Genomic DNA, 16395 nt, shown 5'->3' on the forward strand with positions numbered 1-16395 from the left:
CACACCAGGAACCGGGAGCACGGCTTTCTGTGCCAGTCTTGCTGTGCCCGGGGCGCTGGGGGCTGGCCTTTCCCCTCACCCCCTCCAAACCGGTCCGTCCAGCCGTCCACCCCAAGGAGGGAAGCCACCCGCCCCCCCCCCCCCGAGACACCCCGAGAAAGCCAGAGTCCATACACGGGTGTGACTGGGCGGGAGGCTTTACTGGCGGCAGAGGAAGGACAAGGACGTGGAGCAGCAGTGGCCCCCCCCCGTGCGGTGCCAGGACCAACAGGGAGGGCATCCCTGCAGCTCAGGCCTCCCCGCCCACGTCGGGGTGCTTCTGCCGCAGGTGTTTGTCCAGGGTGGCGCGCAGGCCGAAGGGCACGCAGCAGTGCGGACACTCAAAGCGGGCGCTGCCGGGCCCCAGGCCGTGCATGCGGCGGTGGCGGTTGAGCTTGCTGCTCTGCGCGCAGGCGTACGAGCAGAGCTCGCAGGCGTACGGCCGCTCGCCCGTGTGCGAGCGCCGGTGCACCGTCAGGTTGCTGCTGTTGGTGAAGTGCTTCCCGCAGAACTCGCAGCTGCCCCCGGGCCCGCGGCTCTTGCCCGCCGGCTTGGGCATCTTCTTGGGGGACGTCTGGCTCTTGGCAGGCTCAGCTGTGTGTTCCTTGGGGGTAGGCCCCCAGCTGGCCCCGCCGCCAGGAGCCCCGGGTTCCTGGACGCCCGCCGTGGCTGCTGCCCCGGCGCCCTCCCTGCTGCTGCACAGCAGGCTGCTGGCCGGGGCGGCTGCATGGGCGGCGGGCTCCGGAGGGGCGGTAGCAGAGGCCTGTTCCTGACTGGCTTTGGCCCCGCAGGGGCTCTGAGGCCGCAGCTGCCGGTGGGTCTTCTTGTGGCGGTTGAGCTTGCTGCTCTGGGTACAGGTATAGGGACACTGGTCACATGCGTAGGGCCGCTCGCCGGTGTGCGAGCGCATGTGCACTTTGAGATTACTGAAGGAGCTGAGGGTCTTCGCGCACACAGGGCAGGTGGGGCTCCGCCGGGCCAGGATGCTCACCCGGGGGCCCTTGGCCTCCGCTTCCGGCCCCACCACTGCCGACACGGCGGCGGCCACCTCCGCCAGGCCCAGCAGCGGGGCCTCTGGGGCCTCAGGTTCCGTCTGGTAGATGGACAGCCCGTGGTCCCACTGGGCATGGCGCAGCAGTTTCCAGGCCCCTGTGAACTGTCTCCCGCAGCGGAAGCAGCTCAAGGCCTTGGGGTCCTTGCGTTCTGCAGAGAGAAGGGCCGAGTGTTGGGGAGATGCATGAAAGCAGCCCTCTCACGCCTGCCAGTCGGTCGCCTTCTGCAGCAAAGGCCCTTTTCGGAGGGCTGAGAACGCACTGCAGGGAGACAGAAACTCCCTGTCCTCAGAAGCCGAGGTGCAGAAGTGGGTGGACAGACAAGTGAGAAAAATCTGTGGAGTGGATGATGACTACCTGGCGATTCTCTTTGTGTCTGAGAATCTTCCAGAAAAAAGGGACAGCAGAGTGAGGGATGGGAGGAGTGCTATTTTCTATTGGGGGTGGTGGGGGTGGGGGTCAGGAAGGCCTTACTGGAAGGCATGACCAAATTCTGGGTGCTGGGCGCCAGGCCATGCCCCCTGCTCACTGAGCTTCCTAACCTAGACAAGAAACAAGAGTGCCATTTTCCAGATGGGAAAACTGAGGCAGACACACTTCTCCAAGGTCACAAGCTTGCAAGGGAGGAGTTGGCATTTCAATCCAGAAACCTGGGGAGTGCGAGACAGATTTTCAAAAAAGACTGTTGGCTTGATTACTGAGTGGGTTTCTGTGCCAAGCTCCAAGTTCATGTGTTCCACGCATGGTCTCCTCTTCCCTGCCTCACAGAAGAGGGGGCCAAGGCCTTTGGCCCTAAGTGGGGAGAAGGCTTAGCAGCTACCTAGAGGTCGGGGTGGGGCAGTGAGTTAGGTGCCCCCCCTCGACATGGACCCCAAATTAAGAGCCCTCCAAATTGGATGTTTTCTCTAGACCCTCCAGGTACTATCAGTAAAGTACTTGCCTTTACCTTTCAAATTCTAGACTGTCTGGGATGGGGGTGGCTTTCCTGATCCAACACCAGGGTCAGGAACACAGATGGGGGCTGGAGAGTGTCAGCCTGGCCCGACTTCCAACTAGTTCTCCGGCTCCCTAGCTGTGTGGGCGAGAAACACTCCTCTCTGGCCCTCAGTTTTCTCATTTGTCAGAATATGGGGATCCTCTCCCTTTTAGGGCTGTTGTGACCTCGAATGGAGAAGAACTGAGAGTTCTGGTCCATGTCAGCCCTCGGTAAACATGAGCTGAGCCCACGTGGCTGAGGTGCCCACACCGCTCCAAGTCCAAGCACCTGGGAGTGTTCAGTGATTCCATCAAGGCCCCTCCCTGGGCCACCAGATAAGCTGCTGGCTTCAAGTCTACAGCTAATTCACAGTCCCTCCTTCCCCTCCCCGACTACAGGGAACCCCCCCACCCCCCACCCCACCAGCCAGCCCAGGCCTGAATGTAATTCCATCTCTCAAAAATCCTAGGAACTCGTGGGCCAGGGGATGGAAACATGTAGGTCTGGAGAAGCCTCGGCCTGCGATGACCAAAAGTTTACCATTGAGTCTAGTACCATGTCAAGGGCTTTCATTCCCTCCCAAGAGAAGGAACCCAGGTGTCCAGACACCCAGGACCTGGCCCAAACCAGGGGCTTCCCAGCGTGCAGGGCTGGGAGATTCCATCAGAGAGGGAAGCCAGAGGCCCCTTCCCTGACTCTGAGCAAATGCACCGGCGCCTCAATCAGAAGTGATCAAGAGGTGGGACAGGGTGGCCATGCCACGCTTCCAGCTGGCCTCGGCTTCCCCTCCCCCAGGTTCCTGCCCTTCCCAGAGGTCCCCCTACTGCCACAAGGGTCCAGCCACCTGGCCAGTTATTTCTGGCCAAGGGGAAGGAGAAGTGAAACCAGATTGGGGGTGTGTGTGTGTGGCAAATCCCCAGACCAGTCTTCAGGGGCTGGCCACACCCTGTGGGCGGCCCTCGTACAGGCCCCGCCCCACCCCCACCTACCCCCCCCACCCCCACTAGTCCCAGCCCTAGGACAGGGCAGGCCCTGGCCACGCCTAGGCTGCACCCGATGGGGAGCGAGAAAAGGGAAGTAGTGCTCACTGCCCCGCCTGTCCAGCTCAGCCCCTTCTCCCACAGGAAGCCGGGCCCTTGAACTTGAGAGGGGGACTGCATCCCGGCTTGACTCACCTGAGCCCTGGCAGGGGCTGGGGCCTCTGAAAAGCTGACAGTCCACCTTCTTGTGGTCCATGAAAGCAGTGATGGCCTCCAACGGAAAGGTCTGCAGGCAACGGCCGCAGGTCAACAGATCTGGGTGTTTGTCAGTCCAGGACTGGCGGTCTGCTGGGAGGAAACGGGTGGTAAGCGTGGGGTGGGGCCAGGATGGGGGCTGGGGGTTCCGAGGGAGAGGGAAAACCCGAAGGTCAGAATGGGGGCTGGAGGCCAGGATCAGGCAGCAGAAATAAGGCGGGGTCCGAAGGTCCGGGGTCGGTGCCTGGAGGAAGGCGTCCCACGTAGCCCCCCAAGCCCCCAGAGTGAAGGGGAGAGAGGCGGGGCAGGGGTAGGGGGCGCTCACCGCGAGGGTTGAGGATCAGTGGCGTCCACAGCGCCCACTGGTTCCGCTCGCCCGGGGCGTGGAGAGGGCTCCCGGCGGGCACGGGGTCGGGGGAGTGGCGGGGCTCGCCCTCGAACAGCCCCGGCGCGGGCACTTCCTTCGGGGAGAAGGGCCCCAGCCCCGGGGCCTGTAGGGACCGCGCGTCTGGCTCGGGCTTCACTTCGATGACGAGGTCCGGCATCTCCATCTCGTCGTCTGTGTTGGAGGCGGGCGCGGGGTCTACTCGGCGAGGCGTGCAGCCGGCCTTGCGGCGGGACATGAGTCGAGGGCCGGCCGGGCGGGCGGGCGGGCTGGCGGGAGGAGGACGCGGGGGCCGTGCGCGCTCAGTCCGAGGCGCTCAGGTGAGTGACTGCGGCGACCCGCCGCGAACTCACACGTGCTGGCCCGGCCCGTGGCTCCGCCCACCAGGGCGGGGCCTGACGGGAGAGCACGGGGCGGTCCCCCAGGGGCCCCGGGCGGCAGCCAAACTCGATCAAAGCTGAGCCCACTGCATTTTCTTAGGGACCAAACCTTAATGACGTCCAGGTCCCACGGCCACGCACACGAACAGCTATTCCTGATCCCGTTTTAGGGCCGGTGTAACTGAGGCAAAGGGTGCCCACACCCATCCCCAAGAGAGAAAACAGTAGGGGCCACGTTTCTCGCTAAGCGCCTATGAGTAATCGGGACTATTTCACTAAATGCATTACAATAAAAATTCAGTGGGCAAACATTTATTGAGCCTTTACTGTGCACTGGGTTCTGTTCTAAGCACTGAGGATACCGCAGTGAACAAGACAAAATAATCCCCCGCCTCACGCAGTTTGTTTGTTGGGGAGACAGACTCTCAACGAGGTAACGGCAAAACTTAAGAGTGACTCCCAGGATGACAAGTGCAATGGGGCAAAATAAAGCTAGGAGAGGTTATAAAGGGACAGGGTTGCTGGGGTGGGGGTGGGGGGTCAGCTTTCTCCAGGGCAGAGCATGGTGGAACTGAGACCCGAGGGAGGTGAGGGGGCCAGCCGGCCTTGGGCATTCAAGAATAACAAGGAAGGGGGATGGGCGTGGGGAGAGGCGTGGGTGATTGAGTTTTGTGAGAAAATGAGGTGAGACCCAAGAGGGTCTTTTGATCACTTTAAGGTCTTTGGTTTCCTGAGACCAGAGCCTTGAGGGGTAGGCTTTAAGGCAAGGAGGGTTGTGATCAAATAGATCTCCTCTGCTCTGGAATCACCATTAAAACCAAACAGGCAACTGTCTCACCACCACCACCCCCCCACTCGGGCCTCCTTGAACTTCCCTCCGCAAAGCAGCTCACTCCGATCGCTGTTTGAAGTGGCATCGACACCCTGCCCCACCCTCCAACCCTGACGAGTTTCTTTTTCTTCCTGGCACCCGCCACACCATAACATAGACCTATTTGTTGACTGTCCTCTCTTCCCTCCCCACCCCCACCCAACACAAGCCCCCTGAGGTCAGGGCCAGGGTCTGTCCTTCCCGGGCTGTCCCCAGCCCTGCTCCGAGTGAATTTCACATGCTAATCTCCCCAGAGTACTGCTCCAGGCCAGAAGGTTCCTCATATTGTTATTCAGGGCTGAGCTCAATTGTCCTCTGGGGAGCAGAGGACCTCCCTGACCACTGTATCTAATGTAGCCCCACCCTGCTGAAGGCCTCACAACCATGACCTCCATCCGTCCTCGCTTCTTTCCTGGCCCTCAGCTTCCCCATCTGTTACCTAAGGGGGCTTCTTCATGGCCACCCAATTAAAGAAGCTCCCCCAACTCTACCACCATGACCCTTATTTTATTCTTTTTATATCACTCATCACAAGCCCTGAAGGATCTTGTTGATGTATTTGCTCATGGAGACCCTGTATCTGCCCCTCCCGGCCTTCCTAGAATGTAGGTTCTAAGAGGGCAGTAGTCAAGCCAGCCTTGTCCACAGGGCCCCCAGTCGTTCAGAGGTTAACAAGTGTGTATTGAGCTCCTGCTCTGCACGGGCTTTCAACAGATATCGCAGAAGGCCCGTGTGCCAGGCACTAGGCAGGCCTTGGGGATCTGGTGGGGTGGAGAGGCCCGCGGAGCCTCTGCCTTACTGAAAAAGTGTGGGAGAAGGGAATTCTGTCTGAGCCCAGAGGAGCGAGGCTCCCTAGCCTTCAGGCCAGACATTCCATCTTTCAAGGCCTGTTTCCTTCTTTGTAAAACGGGGGTGGGGGTGGGGGGCTGCAGGGAGGTCTGCGAGACAGAACCACCACCCGGGGTCCATCCCAGCTGCAGCTCTCTCCAAACCTCTTTCCTCCTGAAACCTGGCTGCGCAGGGCTTCAAGGAAGGGAGCTGGGGTTTGGCCTGCAGGTGAAGGGTAGGAGTGTGCACGTGTAGGGGGTGGGGGTGCAAACACCAAGCTCCGTGCTTAACTCAGCCAGGAGGAAGTCTTCCCCCTCTCTGCGCCTCAATTTCTTCTTCCGTAAAGCGGGCTCCCGGACAGGCTCCTACGTCGCAGGCGGGCGGCTCCGGGGGCAGCGCGGGGCCAGGCTGCGGGCGGGGCGGGGCGGGACGCCGGGGCAGCGGTGGCTTCCGAACCCCAGAGCCCGCCCGCCACCACGTGGGGCGGTGGCGCGGGCGGAACCTAGGCGGGGCGGCGCGCGGCCCGCCCGGGCCTCTGCAGCCGGGACGCCGGCGGAAGTGGGAGCGCCGGCCGTCGCGGACCTCGGTGAGTGCGGGGTGTCGGTGGCGGGGCGCGAGCGCAGGGCAATTCCCTCCCCCGGGCGCGCGCCCGCGTGCGGAGCCGGGAGTGGCGGGAAAGGGGCAGGTCCGCGCCTGCCACGCAGTTCGGATCCCACCCCACCGCCCCCCCCTCCGCGAGCGCCGGCACCGGGACTCCGGTCGGGGACGTCCCCGCGCCCGGGTCGGAGGGATGAGGAGCCGGGGCAGCGCGCAGTGCTCCCGGCTCGGGCAGGTGATGGCGACGACGGTCAGGACAGTGACCACGACAGCAGTCCTGACGCCCCGCCTCGCTGGGACGGGCTCGCTTGCCCGATCTGAGCCGGGAAGACGCCCAGCCCGGGCGGACTGGGGAGTGGACGCCTGGGGGCCGGGAGGACCTCCTTAGTATAAGAAAAGGCTAGCGGTGGGTGGCCAGGAACACAGACTGACCGGCCTAGGGGGCCCAGGGGAGGGGAAGGACTCTGTGCTGGAGCTTCTGGGGGGTGGGGGTGGGGTGTTGTGTGGACATATCAGCACCTTGGTTCATTCGCGGGCGTCTGGGGTCTTCCCTGTGAACCTGGTAACTCGGCTAGTTCCCTGCCCTGGCAACGGAAGGGTTAGCTAAGTGCGTGTCCACTGAACGGATCCATTGCCATTTCCTTGGAAGTCAGCCCCGAGGCCCCTAGAAGGGAGGTCTGCGAATCTCCTGCCCTCGCGCCCACCACCCAAGTGATAGGCTCTGGAGTTTTTATGCAAATCGTTTTTCAAGTCGTGGGGGATGGGTTTGGGCATTTTTCTGAAATCTTCCCGCGGGAAATCCTTGGCTTGGAGACTGAAAAGGTAAAAGATTCTGGAGTCTGGTCACCGGGGAGCTTGGATAATGCCTGCTTTTGCCTTCTTGGGCACACCCTGCCGGACCTTTCCTAAACCGGTTTCCTATCCGATCACACCTTGGTTCCAAATCCTCCAGTGGCCCTCCTGTGCTGGACGAAAACAAATCTGTCCCGCAGAGAGCAGGGGTGATGGGCCGGGGCCGTTGTCAGACCCACCTGGGTTTGCTCCGTTTTCCGTCTCCTCAGCCGGCTTGCACCCAGTAAATGATTTGGCATTTCCCTGTTTCCAGTTTCCTCCTCCGGGAAAATGGGGATCGTGTGGCCTGACCCCAGTCTCTTGTTTGTTTTCCCCTCACGGAGAAAGCAAGTCTGCACATTGGTCCACCCTTACTTTTTTGTTTTATCCAGGGATTTAACATCATTTGTGGCCATTTGATTAATTCCCATCAGTTCTTTAATTTTATTTATTTATTTCAGAGAGAGAGAGAATGAGAGATAGAAAGCACGAGAGGGAAGAGGGTCAGAGGGAGAAGCAGACTCCCCACCAAGCAGGGAGCCCGATGTGGGACTCAATCCCGGGACTCCAGGATCATGACCTGAGCCGAAGGCAGTCGCTCAACCAACTGAGCCACCCAGGCACCCAGTCCTTTAATTCAGTACTAGCCCTAGAGACTAGGGTGTTTCTTTTAAATCACTCAAGTGTTACCCTAGGTTGCTTGAGAGCCCTGGGGGCTGATGATTCTTTTTTTTTTTTTAAAGATTTTATTTATTTATTTGAGAGAGAGAATGAGAGATAGAGAGCACGAGAGGGAAGAGGGTCAGAGGGAGAAGCAGACTCCCCGCCGAGCAGGGAGCCTGATGTGGGACTCGATCCTGGGACTCCAGGATCATGACCTGGGCCGAAAGCAGTTGCTTAACCAACTGAGCCACCCAGGCTCCCTAGGGGCTGATGATTCTTGACTAAGCTTGGACTTCAGCGGTCAGATAAGTTAGCGGTCAGATAAGTATCCCTGAATCCCATTCGCAGTGGTAGTGGCCAAATAAAGAAAATGTATATTGTACACCTGAAACTAACAGTGTGTATTAACTAACTGGGATTAAAATAAAAACACAAAAGAAAAAAAGAAGAAAATGTATATATCCCATAAAGCCCATTTACTGTGGTCTTCCCCATTAGGGAAGACCCTGAGAGTCTGCCTTGGTTCTCCCCTCAGTCCATCAGCAAATAGTGAGGGCTCTCGACCTTCAAAATAAATCCTAATCTGACTATTTTTCCCCACCTGTGCGGCCCTCAACCTGTCCCAGGCACCATCGTCCGCCGCCCTCCTGGGCCACAGCAGTGGCTTCCTCACTGGGCTCCCTGCTTCTCCCTCTTTCCCTCCCAGTCCGCTGTCCCCGCGCGCAGCAAACAGAGGGATCATGTGAAAATCCAAGTCCCTCTGGGTAGAGAGCCGGGTCATCACCTCAGTCTTCAAGGCCCCTCCCTGTAGCATCTGCCTTTGCTCCCGCGCCGCCTCCACGCTGGCCTCCTTGCATGGGCTTTGCATTTGCTGTTCCCATGGACTGGAAGGCTTTTCCCCCAGATCTCTGCATGACTCCGTTCCTTATTCCATTTAGGTCTGTGCTCAAATACGACAGCCTTCCTGGCCAGCTCTCTCTCGCCCCCGGGCTGGGCCAGGCGGCCCCTCTGGGCACCTGGGGCCCCCAGCCTCTATCCTTCCAGCCCTGCCCACTCGGAGTCAGTCTGGGCTAGAGACAAGTCTGTGGCAGCCGCTGAACTGGGGTGGTTTGCTCACGGCTGTGTCCCTAGTAGCGCCCCAGGTGGGCTGGGCCCTGAGCAGGCCCTTGGATAATGTGGATGGGTGAATCTTTTCATTCCTTCAACAAATATTTACCAAGCTCCCCCTGTTTGCCTGGCTCTGGCTGGGGCTGGGGGTGGAGTCATGAAATAATGGGACTTGGCTTTTCTCTCAAAGTCCTGTGTTCGATGGGACACCAGGGTGGCTCAATTGGTTGGGCATCTGCCTTCGGCTCAGGTCATGATCCCAGGGGATCGAGTCCCGCATCGGGCTCCTTGCTCAGCGGGGAGTCTGCTTCTCCCTCTGCCTGCTTGTGCTCTCTCTGACAAATAAATAAATAAAATCTTAAAAAAAAAAAAAGTCCTGTGTTTGGTGGCAGCACAGACAGACACACAGGTAAACAAATACATGCATATTGTCAGGAGGGGGTCGTACCGTGGGGACAGGAGAACACGGTGAAGGGGCTACTGTTTCCCCCCTGTAAAGGCGATGTTTGAGCAGCGACCTGAGTGCAGTGAGGGAGGAAGGTGAGCCATGGATCCGGAAATATGTAAGTCTCCCCTCTGGAAGAGGGTTCCGGGCAAGAGTGTGCTTGCAATGTTCGAGGACTGGAGCAGTGAGGCAAGGGTGGGGGGCGCGGGATAGGAGGTCAGAGAGGGTATGATGGGGTCTTGGAGCCACTGTGAGGACTTGGGCTTTTTGCTCTTGGGGAGGTGGGAGCCATGGGAGGGCTCAGAGCAGAGGAGGGGTGTGCTGGGACTTAGTTCTAACAGGATCTCCCTGGCAGCTTTGTCTGTGCAGGGAGCAGACTGTAGGGTGAAGCTAGAAGCTGGGGACCCAATGGGGAGGAGACTGGTATAGTCCAGGTGGCCGGGGATGGTGGCCGGACCGGGGAGGAGGCAGAGTGGGGCAGGGGGTGAAAAGTTGCTGGGTTCTGGATACAACTTTGAGGTGGAGCTGACGGGCCTTACTGATGGATTGAATATGGGTGGCAGAGAAAGCGAGGAGGGGTCCAGGACACTGTGGGATGTCTTTTGCCTGATCACCCTGAAAGATTCTCCCTTCTCCTGGAAAACCTAGGAGGTCTTTTTTTTTTTTTTTTTTCCTTCCTTCATCGTTTCAGAGATGAGGAACCAGAGCAGGGAGGCTGCCATAGAGTCGCAGTGACCTGCCCAGATCCCTGGTAATGAATCTGGGAGGGCTAAGAACCCCCCAGGCTCCCCGAATCCACACCTTCATCCTCTCTGCTGCGGGGTAAGCTATGGCCTGCCTCCTGCTCTGGTATGGCCCACCAGCCAAGAGTGGGTCTTATGTTTTTAAGTGCTTGGAAAACTTTAAGAAATCTTTGTGGGTGCATGAAATAATATGAAATTCAAATTGCAGTGTCCTGGTACGGAGGGTTGTAAGGAGAATGGCCACGTTCCTTGTCACATCTGTCCGTGGCCGCTTTCTTAATACTGTGGCGGCGTTGAGTAGTTGTGACAGACCCTATGGCCCACAAAGCCTGAAATATTTACTTTCAGGCCCTGTACAGAGAACATTTGCTCACTTCTAGTAAGGATTCAATCTGGGCCACCAGTGAGGGTGTCTGATCTGTAGGGCTTGAACAGCTAGTCCCTAGGAAAGGCCTGGGCTGGGACAGAAAGTTTGGGGAGCGGGTAAGGATGGGAGAGGAAGTTCAGATTCCCGAGGGGGAATCTAACATTTTTATTTGTATTTCTTTAAATTTTATTTTAAGTAGTCTCCTCCACACACCGCCCTGAGATCAAGAGTCGCACGCTCTACCAAATGAGCCAGCCAGACGCCCCAGGAATCTAACGTTTTTATTTATTTATTATTATTTTTTAAATGTCCAAATACTAAACAGTGGAAGCTTTTATTTATTTATTTATTTATTTATTTACTTATTTATCATTATTTTTTAAAGTATTTATTTATTTGACACAGAGAGAGCGAGCGAGCACAAGCAGGGGGAGTGGCAGGCAGAGGGAGAGGGAGAAGCGGGCTCCCAGCTGAGCAGGGGCTCCATCCCAGGACCCTGGGAATTACGATCTGAGCCAAAGGCAGATACTTAACCAACTGAGCCACCCAGGCGCCCCGGAATCTAACATTTTTTAAGGGACATGGGAGCATTACAATATGCCCCTTCCTTCTCGAAATTAGAATTTAAAATTTACTTTGATGGCGGTGCCTGGCTGGCTCAGTCGGTAGAGCATGTGATTCTTGATCTCGGGGTTGTGAGCTCCAGCCCCAGGTTGGGTGTAGAGGTGACTTAAACCAAATAAAATCTTTGAAAACAAATTACTTTGAATAGTATGGATGGCAAAAGGTATAAAAAGGTAGACAGTTAAAAGTCCCCTGCCCTGGGCTCTTCAGGGGCTGAATGACCAGCAGTGGTTGCAGTTTTCATGGATACAAACTGCCGCCCTTTGACACTGTCCTCATTTACACCCTTAGTCCTAAGGGCCATGAAGACGTTTCTCCACAGATGCACCAGCACGATGCTTCATCAGCCTTTAGTCCTCCCTAATCTGGGAGGTGAAGAATCTTACAGTATTGTAGCTTTAATCTGCATTTCTCTGGTTCTCTGTGAGGTTGTGAATATGTTCAGGAGTTGAGTAGCCATCTTTTTCTGCCCCCCCCCCAACCCCACCTGTTTATCCGCCCTGGTGGTTCTCAACTAGAGATGTTTTATTTTGTTCCCCCCATATATGGAGAGCTCTTTCTTTTTTTTTTAAGAAATTATTTCTTAAGAGTGTATCCACTGAATTTTGTTTTTATTTATTTATTTATTTATTTTTAAGATTTTGTTTATTTGTCAGAGAGAGAGAGGGCACAAGCGGGGGGAGCTGTGGGTAGAGGGAGAAGCAAGCGTCCCCCCAAGAATAAAATCTTTAAAAAAAAAAGAGGGCGCCTGGGTGGCTCAGTCGGTAAGCGTCTGCCTTTGGCTCAGGTCATGATCCCGGGGTCCTGGGATCGAGTCCCGCATCGGGCTTCCTGCTCGGCCGGGAGTCTGCTTCTCCCTCTCCCTCTACCCACTCTCATGCTCTCTCTCAAATAAATAAATAAACAAATCTTTAAAAGGAAAAAAAAAAAGGCTTTATTGAGATGTAATTCTCATACCATACTATTCACCAGTGGGCGACGATTTTGGGAGTCACAGCTCGGGGTGGGGGATGCTACAGGTGTCTCGTGGGCAGAGGCCAGGGCTGCTGCTAAAATCCTACAGCTCTGCATCCAACAGCCCCCCACAACAGGACAAAGAGTGACCCCGCCCCAAATACCAACAATGCTGCGGTTGAGAAACCCTCATCTGTTGCCTTGGCCCATTTCTCTGCAGGGTCCTTTCTTGCAAGGAGCTCACGGGTGAGCTGCAGACACAGGAAGAGCCTCACAAGGAAAAGGTTCATCTTAATCTCCCCCGCACGGTGAGTGGCCCCGGGATGGGACACCGGCTGCCTAAAATCTGTCATCACTTGAGAGGGGACTAAGCCACAGACAGGGGTGCAGCCACCTGAAACTTGGATCCCTCTCTCCCTCTCCCTCTCTCTTGCACACAGAACCAGCACTCCCCTATAGGCAACCAGCATCATGGTCGTGGCGCTTCACGTGTCCCAGGCCTGTGCTCAACACTGTGATTGTTCGTGCGTGTAGTCCCCGGGCCGACCCTGTGGGGTTGGTCCTCTTACCGTGCCTATTTCACAGATGGGGAAACTGAGGCACAGACAGGTTAAGCAACTTACCCCAGTCGCACAGCAATACTAATAATAACAATCGTAACTAAATTTTTATAGAGAAGCTACCGTGAACCACGCGCCCCCATCCTGCAGGAGCCTGTCGCATCCTGATAACCCGCTGAGGTCACCCAGCGAAGCGGGCCTGTGAGCTCAATCTCCACTGCATTCGTTCATGCAGGAGCAGTGTTGAAGGGGCCGGGTCTTTGTGTCCCTGCCACACAGGGTTCCAGGAGCTGGGGATACAGCCGAAGGCAAGAAGCGAGGCCGCTGCCCATGGGTAGGCAGGCATCTAGCAGGGGACAAAGGGCATAAGCAGAATGACAAATATAGCCTACGTCAGAAGAGTACTGTGTGCTACAGAGAACGACGAAGCTGGGGAGGGCAGGAAGGGACGTGGGGTGGAACTTGAACATGGCGTGCCCAGAGAAGGCAGACGGCACGTACAAGCAGAGGGATCCTCAAGCGCAAGGGTGTGAGAGGCACTTCCGTGCCAGGTGTGCTTGCAGACCCACAAGGAGGCCGGCGAGGCTGGGGTAGAGAGAGAAGCGTGGCAGACCACGAGGGCGCTGGCAGGGTCCGGAGCCTGCAGGGCTGCTGAGGGCTGTGGGGAGGACTTTGGCTTCGACTCTGGGCAGGGCGGAAGCCAGGGGCGGGCTGTCAGCAGAGGAGGGATGTGACCTGACTCAGGTGTTAGATGGTGGGTGTCAGGTGTTAAGCAGGTCCCTCTGGCTGTGTGGGTGGGGATGGACTTGGGGTGAGGGGACAGTGAAGGTGGAAGCCAGGGGCCCAGGGAGGACGTGTCTTCAGTTGTCCAAGCAGAGAGCGACAGTGGCTGGGCCAAGATGTGGGCAGTGGAGAGAGAAGCGTTAGGCTCGGAATACAAAACAACACTTGATCCTTGAACAACACAGGTTTGAACTGCATTGGTCCACTTATACATGGATTTTTTCCATAAATACAGTACAATACTGGAAATGTATTTTCTCCTCCTTGTGATTTTCTTCATAAACTTTGCTTTTCTCTAGCTTGCTTTAATGTAAAAATACAGTATATGATACATGTAACATATGAAATATGTCTTAATCAACTATTTATGTATTTATGTTATCAGCTAGGCTTCCAGTCAACAGCAGGCTACCAGTAGTTATGTTTTTGGGGAATCAAAAGTTATACCTGGATTTTCAGTAGTGCATGGGGTCAGCGCTCTAACTCCCGTGTTGATCAAGTGTCAAATATATATGTTTTCCTCCTCAGGCTATGTCTTTTATGACCTTGATTTTTTTTTTTTAAAGGGTAAAGAGAATGCACTTCAAAGATTTTGTTTATTTGTCACAGAGAGAGAGAACACAGGCAGGGGGAGAGGCAGAGGGAGAAGCAGGCTCGCCACTGAGCAGGGAGCCCGATGCGGGGCTCGATCCCAGGACCCTGGGATCATGACCTGAGCGAAAGGCAGACGCTTGACCGACTGAGCCCATCAGGCTCTTTTTTTATAGAATGTCCCTCAATTTGAGTTTCGTCACGGTGAGATTTAGGTAATCCATTTTTGGCAGGAATACCACAGAAGTGGTGCCCCGTCCTCAGTGTATCACCTCAGGGGCACAGGGGGTCCGTTTGTCCCACCACTGCACATGATGGCTTTGATGCCTAAGTTAAGGTCGTGTCCACCAGGTTCCTCTATTACAAAGTTACTGTTTACTCATTACGACAGATAAACATTTTGGGGGAAAGTACTTTAAGACTGTGGATACGCTGGCCCTCACCCAACACTCGTTCACAAATTTTAGTGTCCGTTGGATTTTAGCTCCTTCATTTATTTACTCTTTTATTTATTTATCATTAGTAGGGACTCATGGATTTCTCTTTTATTCAGTGGGTTATAATTATCATTTTTCGTTTATTTCTTTTAAGATTTTATTTTTAAGTAATCTCTACACCCAAAGTGGGCCCTGAACTTACAACCCCGAGATCAAGAATCACATGCTCTACCGACTGAGCCAGGCAGGCGCCCTGTGTAACTATCATTATTGTAATGTTCACATCATTCCAGAGCTGGCCACCGGAAGCCGTTGTAAGCCGGCTCCTGTGTGACTGGGAATGTATTCGGGAGAGAGCATTTCCCTCTGGATTGGATAGGCTGTGCGTGAGAGAGTTGAGGAGGCTGGAGTGTGTTCTTTTCAGCAAGTATTTATAGCCAGGGACTAGGAATAAAACAGTGATAAAAGCAGTCAAAAGTTCCTGCTGTCGTGGACCTGGAGAATGGTGGTAGCAGCTCCTGCGGAGGGAGGGCACGGAGTTTAGGAGGAGAATCCGGCACGGGTTTTGGACAAGTCGAATTGAGGTGGGGTTAGACACCTCTTGTTGTCATTGCACACTCCCCGTGTAATGGCTTCTTGCTTTCTTCACCCACCAGCCAGGACAATGCAGACTCCGCTGACCATTCCTGTACCTGTGCTCCGGCTTCCCCGCGGCCCGGATGGCTTGAGCCGCGGCTTTGCCCCAGATGGACGCAGGGCCCCCCTGATGCCAGAGGGTCCCGAAGCCCCGGGGTCTGCCGTAGTTCGAGACTCTCGGGAATCCCAGGAACAGCAGGCACGAGCTGCACTCCGGGAACGCTACCTCCGCAGCCTGCTGGCCATGGTGGGTCACCAGGTGAGCTTCACACTGCACGAGGGCGTGCACGTGACTGCCCACTTCGGAGCCACCGACCTGGACGTGGCCAACTTCTACGTGTCGCAGCTGCAGACGCCCATTGGTGTGCAGGCTGAGGCACTGCTGCGGTGTAGTGACATTATTGCGTACAGCTTCAAGCCCTAAACACGTTACTACGGTCATCTTTCTGCTTTGGGCCTCGCCCCGGGGCCCCAGCCCTCCACACATGGTCGTGGGCCCCAGAGAGTTTGGAATGCCCTTGGAATTTTGAGCCGAGCTCCAAGCACCTCTGGCTTCCTGGGACCTCCAGGGTGCAGTCAGTAAGATTCTACAACCCCAGGAGTTCTAGAGCCCGTTGAGATGAAGGCTCTACCTCACAGAACTATAAACTCTAAAAACAGGGCCACTTGCCAGTTCCTGAAGACTGGGGTTGGGGGTGGAAGGCAAATCGCAGAGTAGGAAATTGTTTCTTGAAGTTGCAAAGGTCAGCCACCCTGAAGATACTCTCCTCCTACTAAAGAACCAATTATCCCAGGAAAATTCGCCTCCTGTTTTTTTTTGTTTTTTTTTTTTTTAAAGTGTACGACACAGGGATGGAGCCAGATTTAGGAAGTGGAAGGGTGGCTAGCCAAGGGCTGGATCTGGTGGATCTGGGACAAGAAGAGGACACATCACGGGGCTGGAAGGAGCGCGGATAAAGGTGGAGACTGGCTTGGTCCGGGAATGGCTGGAGCGACCTGAACCCCGGGCTTGGGACATTTGGACGCGATTTCTTTTTCGGGGTGGGCGGGAGTGTTTCCAGCCAGGGGCGTGGCTCTCACTGGGTGACCTGGTCGCCCCGCCCTAGAGCGGTGTGGACCTCACTCTAGAGACGGCCGCTTCGCTTCCCCGCCCACTCCGGAAGGGGTCGGACCCCGTGCGGCGGCGACACAGAGGCCAGGCTGAGGACTAGGGGTTGGGGTGAAGCTTCACCCTCTCCATTTCGCTCCAAGCTGTGTGACCGTCCGTATCATTAGCTTCCCTTATCCCCGT

General features: G+C 56.1%; 2 protein-coding genes across 7 annotated transcripts; one reads left to right on the forward strand and one right to left on the reverse strand.

The window, feature by feature from the left end:
- Positions 1 to 181: 181 nt before the first annotated feature.
- On the reverse strand, positions 182 to 3996 carry ZNF296 (zinc finger protein 296). Of its 2 annotated transcripts, none has more exons than XM_088027658.1 (3): positions 3628 to 3996; positions 3243 to 3395; positions 182 to 1242 (listed from the first exon to the last, which is right to left on the reverse strand). In XM_088027658.1, the coding sequence occupies exons 1-3, from the start codon at positions 3923 to 3925 to the stop codon at positions 290 to 292; spliced, it is 1404 nt and encodes a 467-aa protein (XP_087883784.1). In that variant the 5' UTR covers positions 3926 to 3996; the 3' UTR covers positions 182 to 289. The 2 variants fall into 2 exon arrangements, with proteins under 2 accessions (XP_087883784.1, XP_027943756.1); XM_028087955.2 differs by having other exon boundaries at positions 3243 to 3392; positions 3628 to 3992.
- GEMIN7 (gem nuclear organelle associated protein 7) lies at positions 3105 to 15903 on the forward strand. Of its 5 annotated transcripts, none has more exons than XM_028087957.2 (3): positions 3163 to 3412; positions 12318 to 12405; positions 15125 to 15903. In XM_028087957.2, the coding sequence occupies exon 3, from the start codon at positions 15133 to 15135 to the stop codon at positions 15526 to 15528; it is 396 nt and encodes a 131-aa protein (XP_027943758.1). In that variant the 5' UTR covers positions 3163 to 3412; positions 12318 to 12405; positions 15125 to 15132; the 3' UTR covers positions 15529 to 15903. The 5 variants fall into 5 exon arrangements, 3 of the variants coding, with proteins under 3 accessions (XP_027943758.1, XP_027943763.1, XP_087883785.1); XM_028087962.2 differs by having other exon boundaries at positions 3163 to 3352; XR_015769186.1 differs by lacking the exons at positions 3163 to 3412; positions 12318 to 12405; positions 15125 to 15903 and adding exons at positions 6294 to 6352; positions 9464 to 9527; positions 10101 to 10168.
- The last annotated feature ends 492 nt before the right edge of the window (positions 15904 to 16395 follow it).

Source organism: Eumetopias jubatus, unplaced genomic scaffold (genome assembly GCF_037043125.1).
Source record: "Eumetopias jubatus isolate StellerSeaLion01/CBP00866 unplaced genomic scaffold, mEumJub1_p1.0 scaffold_10, whole genome shotgun sequence".
Lineage (NCBI taxonomy): Eukaryota > Metazoa > Chordata > Mammalia > Carnivora > Otariidae > Eumetopias > Eumetopias jubatus.

What these genes read in the sequence shown, in the direction of transcription:
- ZNF296 (XM_088027658.1), bottom strand. Translation starts at nt 3,925, where the DNA reads ATGTCCCGCCGCAAGGCCGGCTGCACGCCTCGCCGAGTAGACCCCGCG. An exon ending in ACTGATCCTCAACCCTCGCG is followed by an intron (nt 3,396 to 3,627) that starts GTGAGCGCCCCC and finishes GTTTCCTCCCAG; the next exon opens with CAGACCGCCAGTCCTGGACT. An exon ending in CAGCCCCTGCCAGGGCTCAG is followed by an intron (nt 1,243 to 3,242) that starts GTGAGTCAAGCC and finishes TTCTCTCTGCAG; the next exon opens with AACGCAAGGACCCCAAGGCC.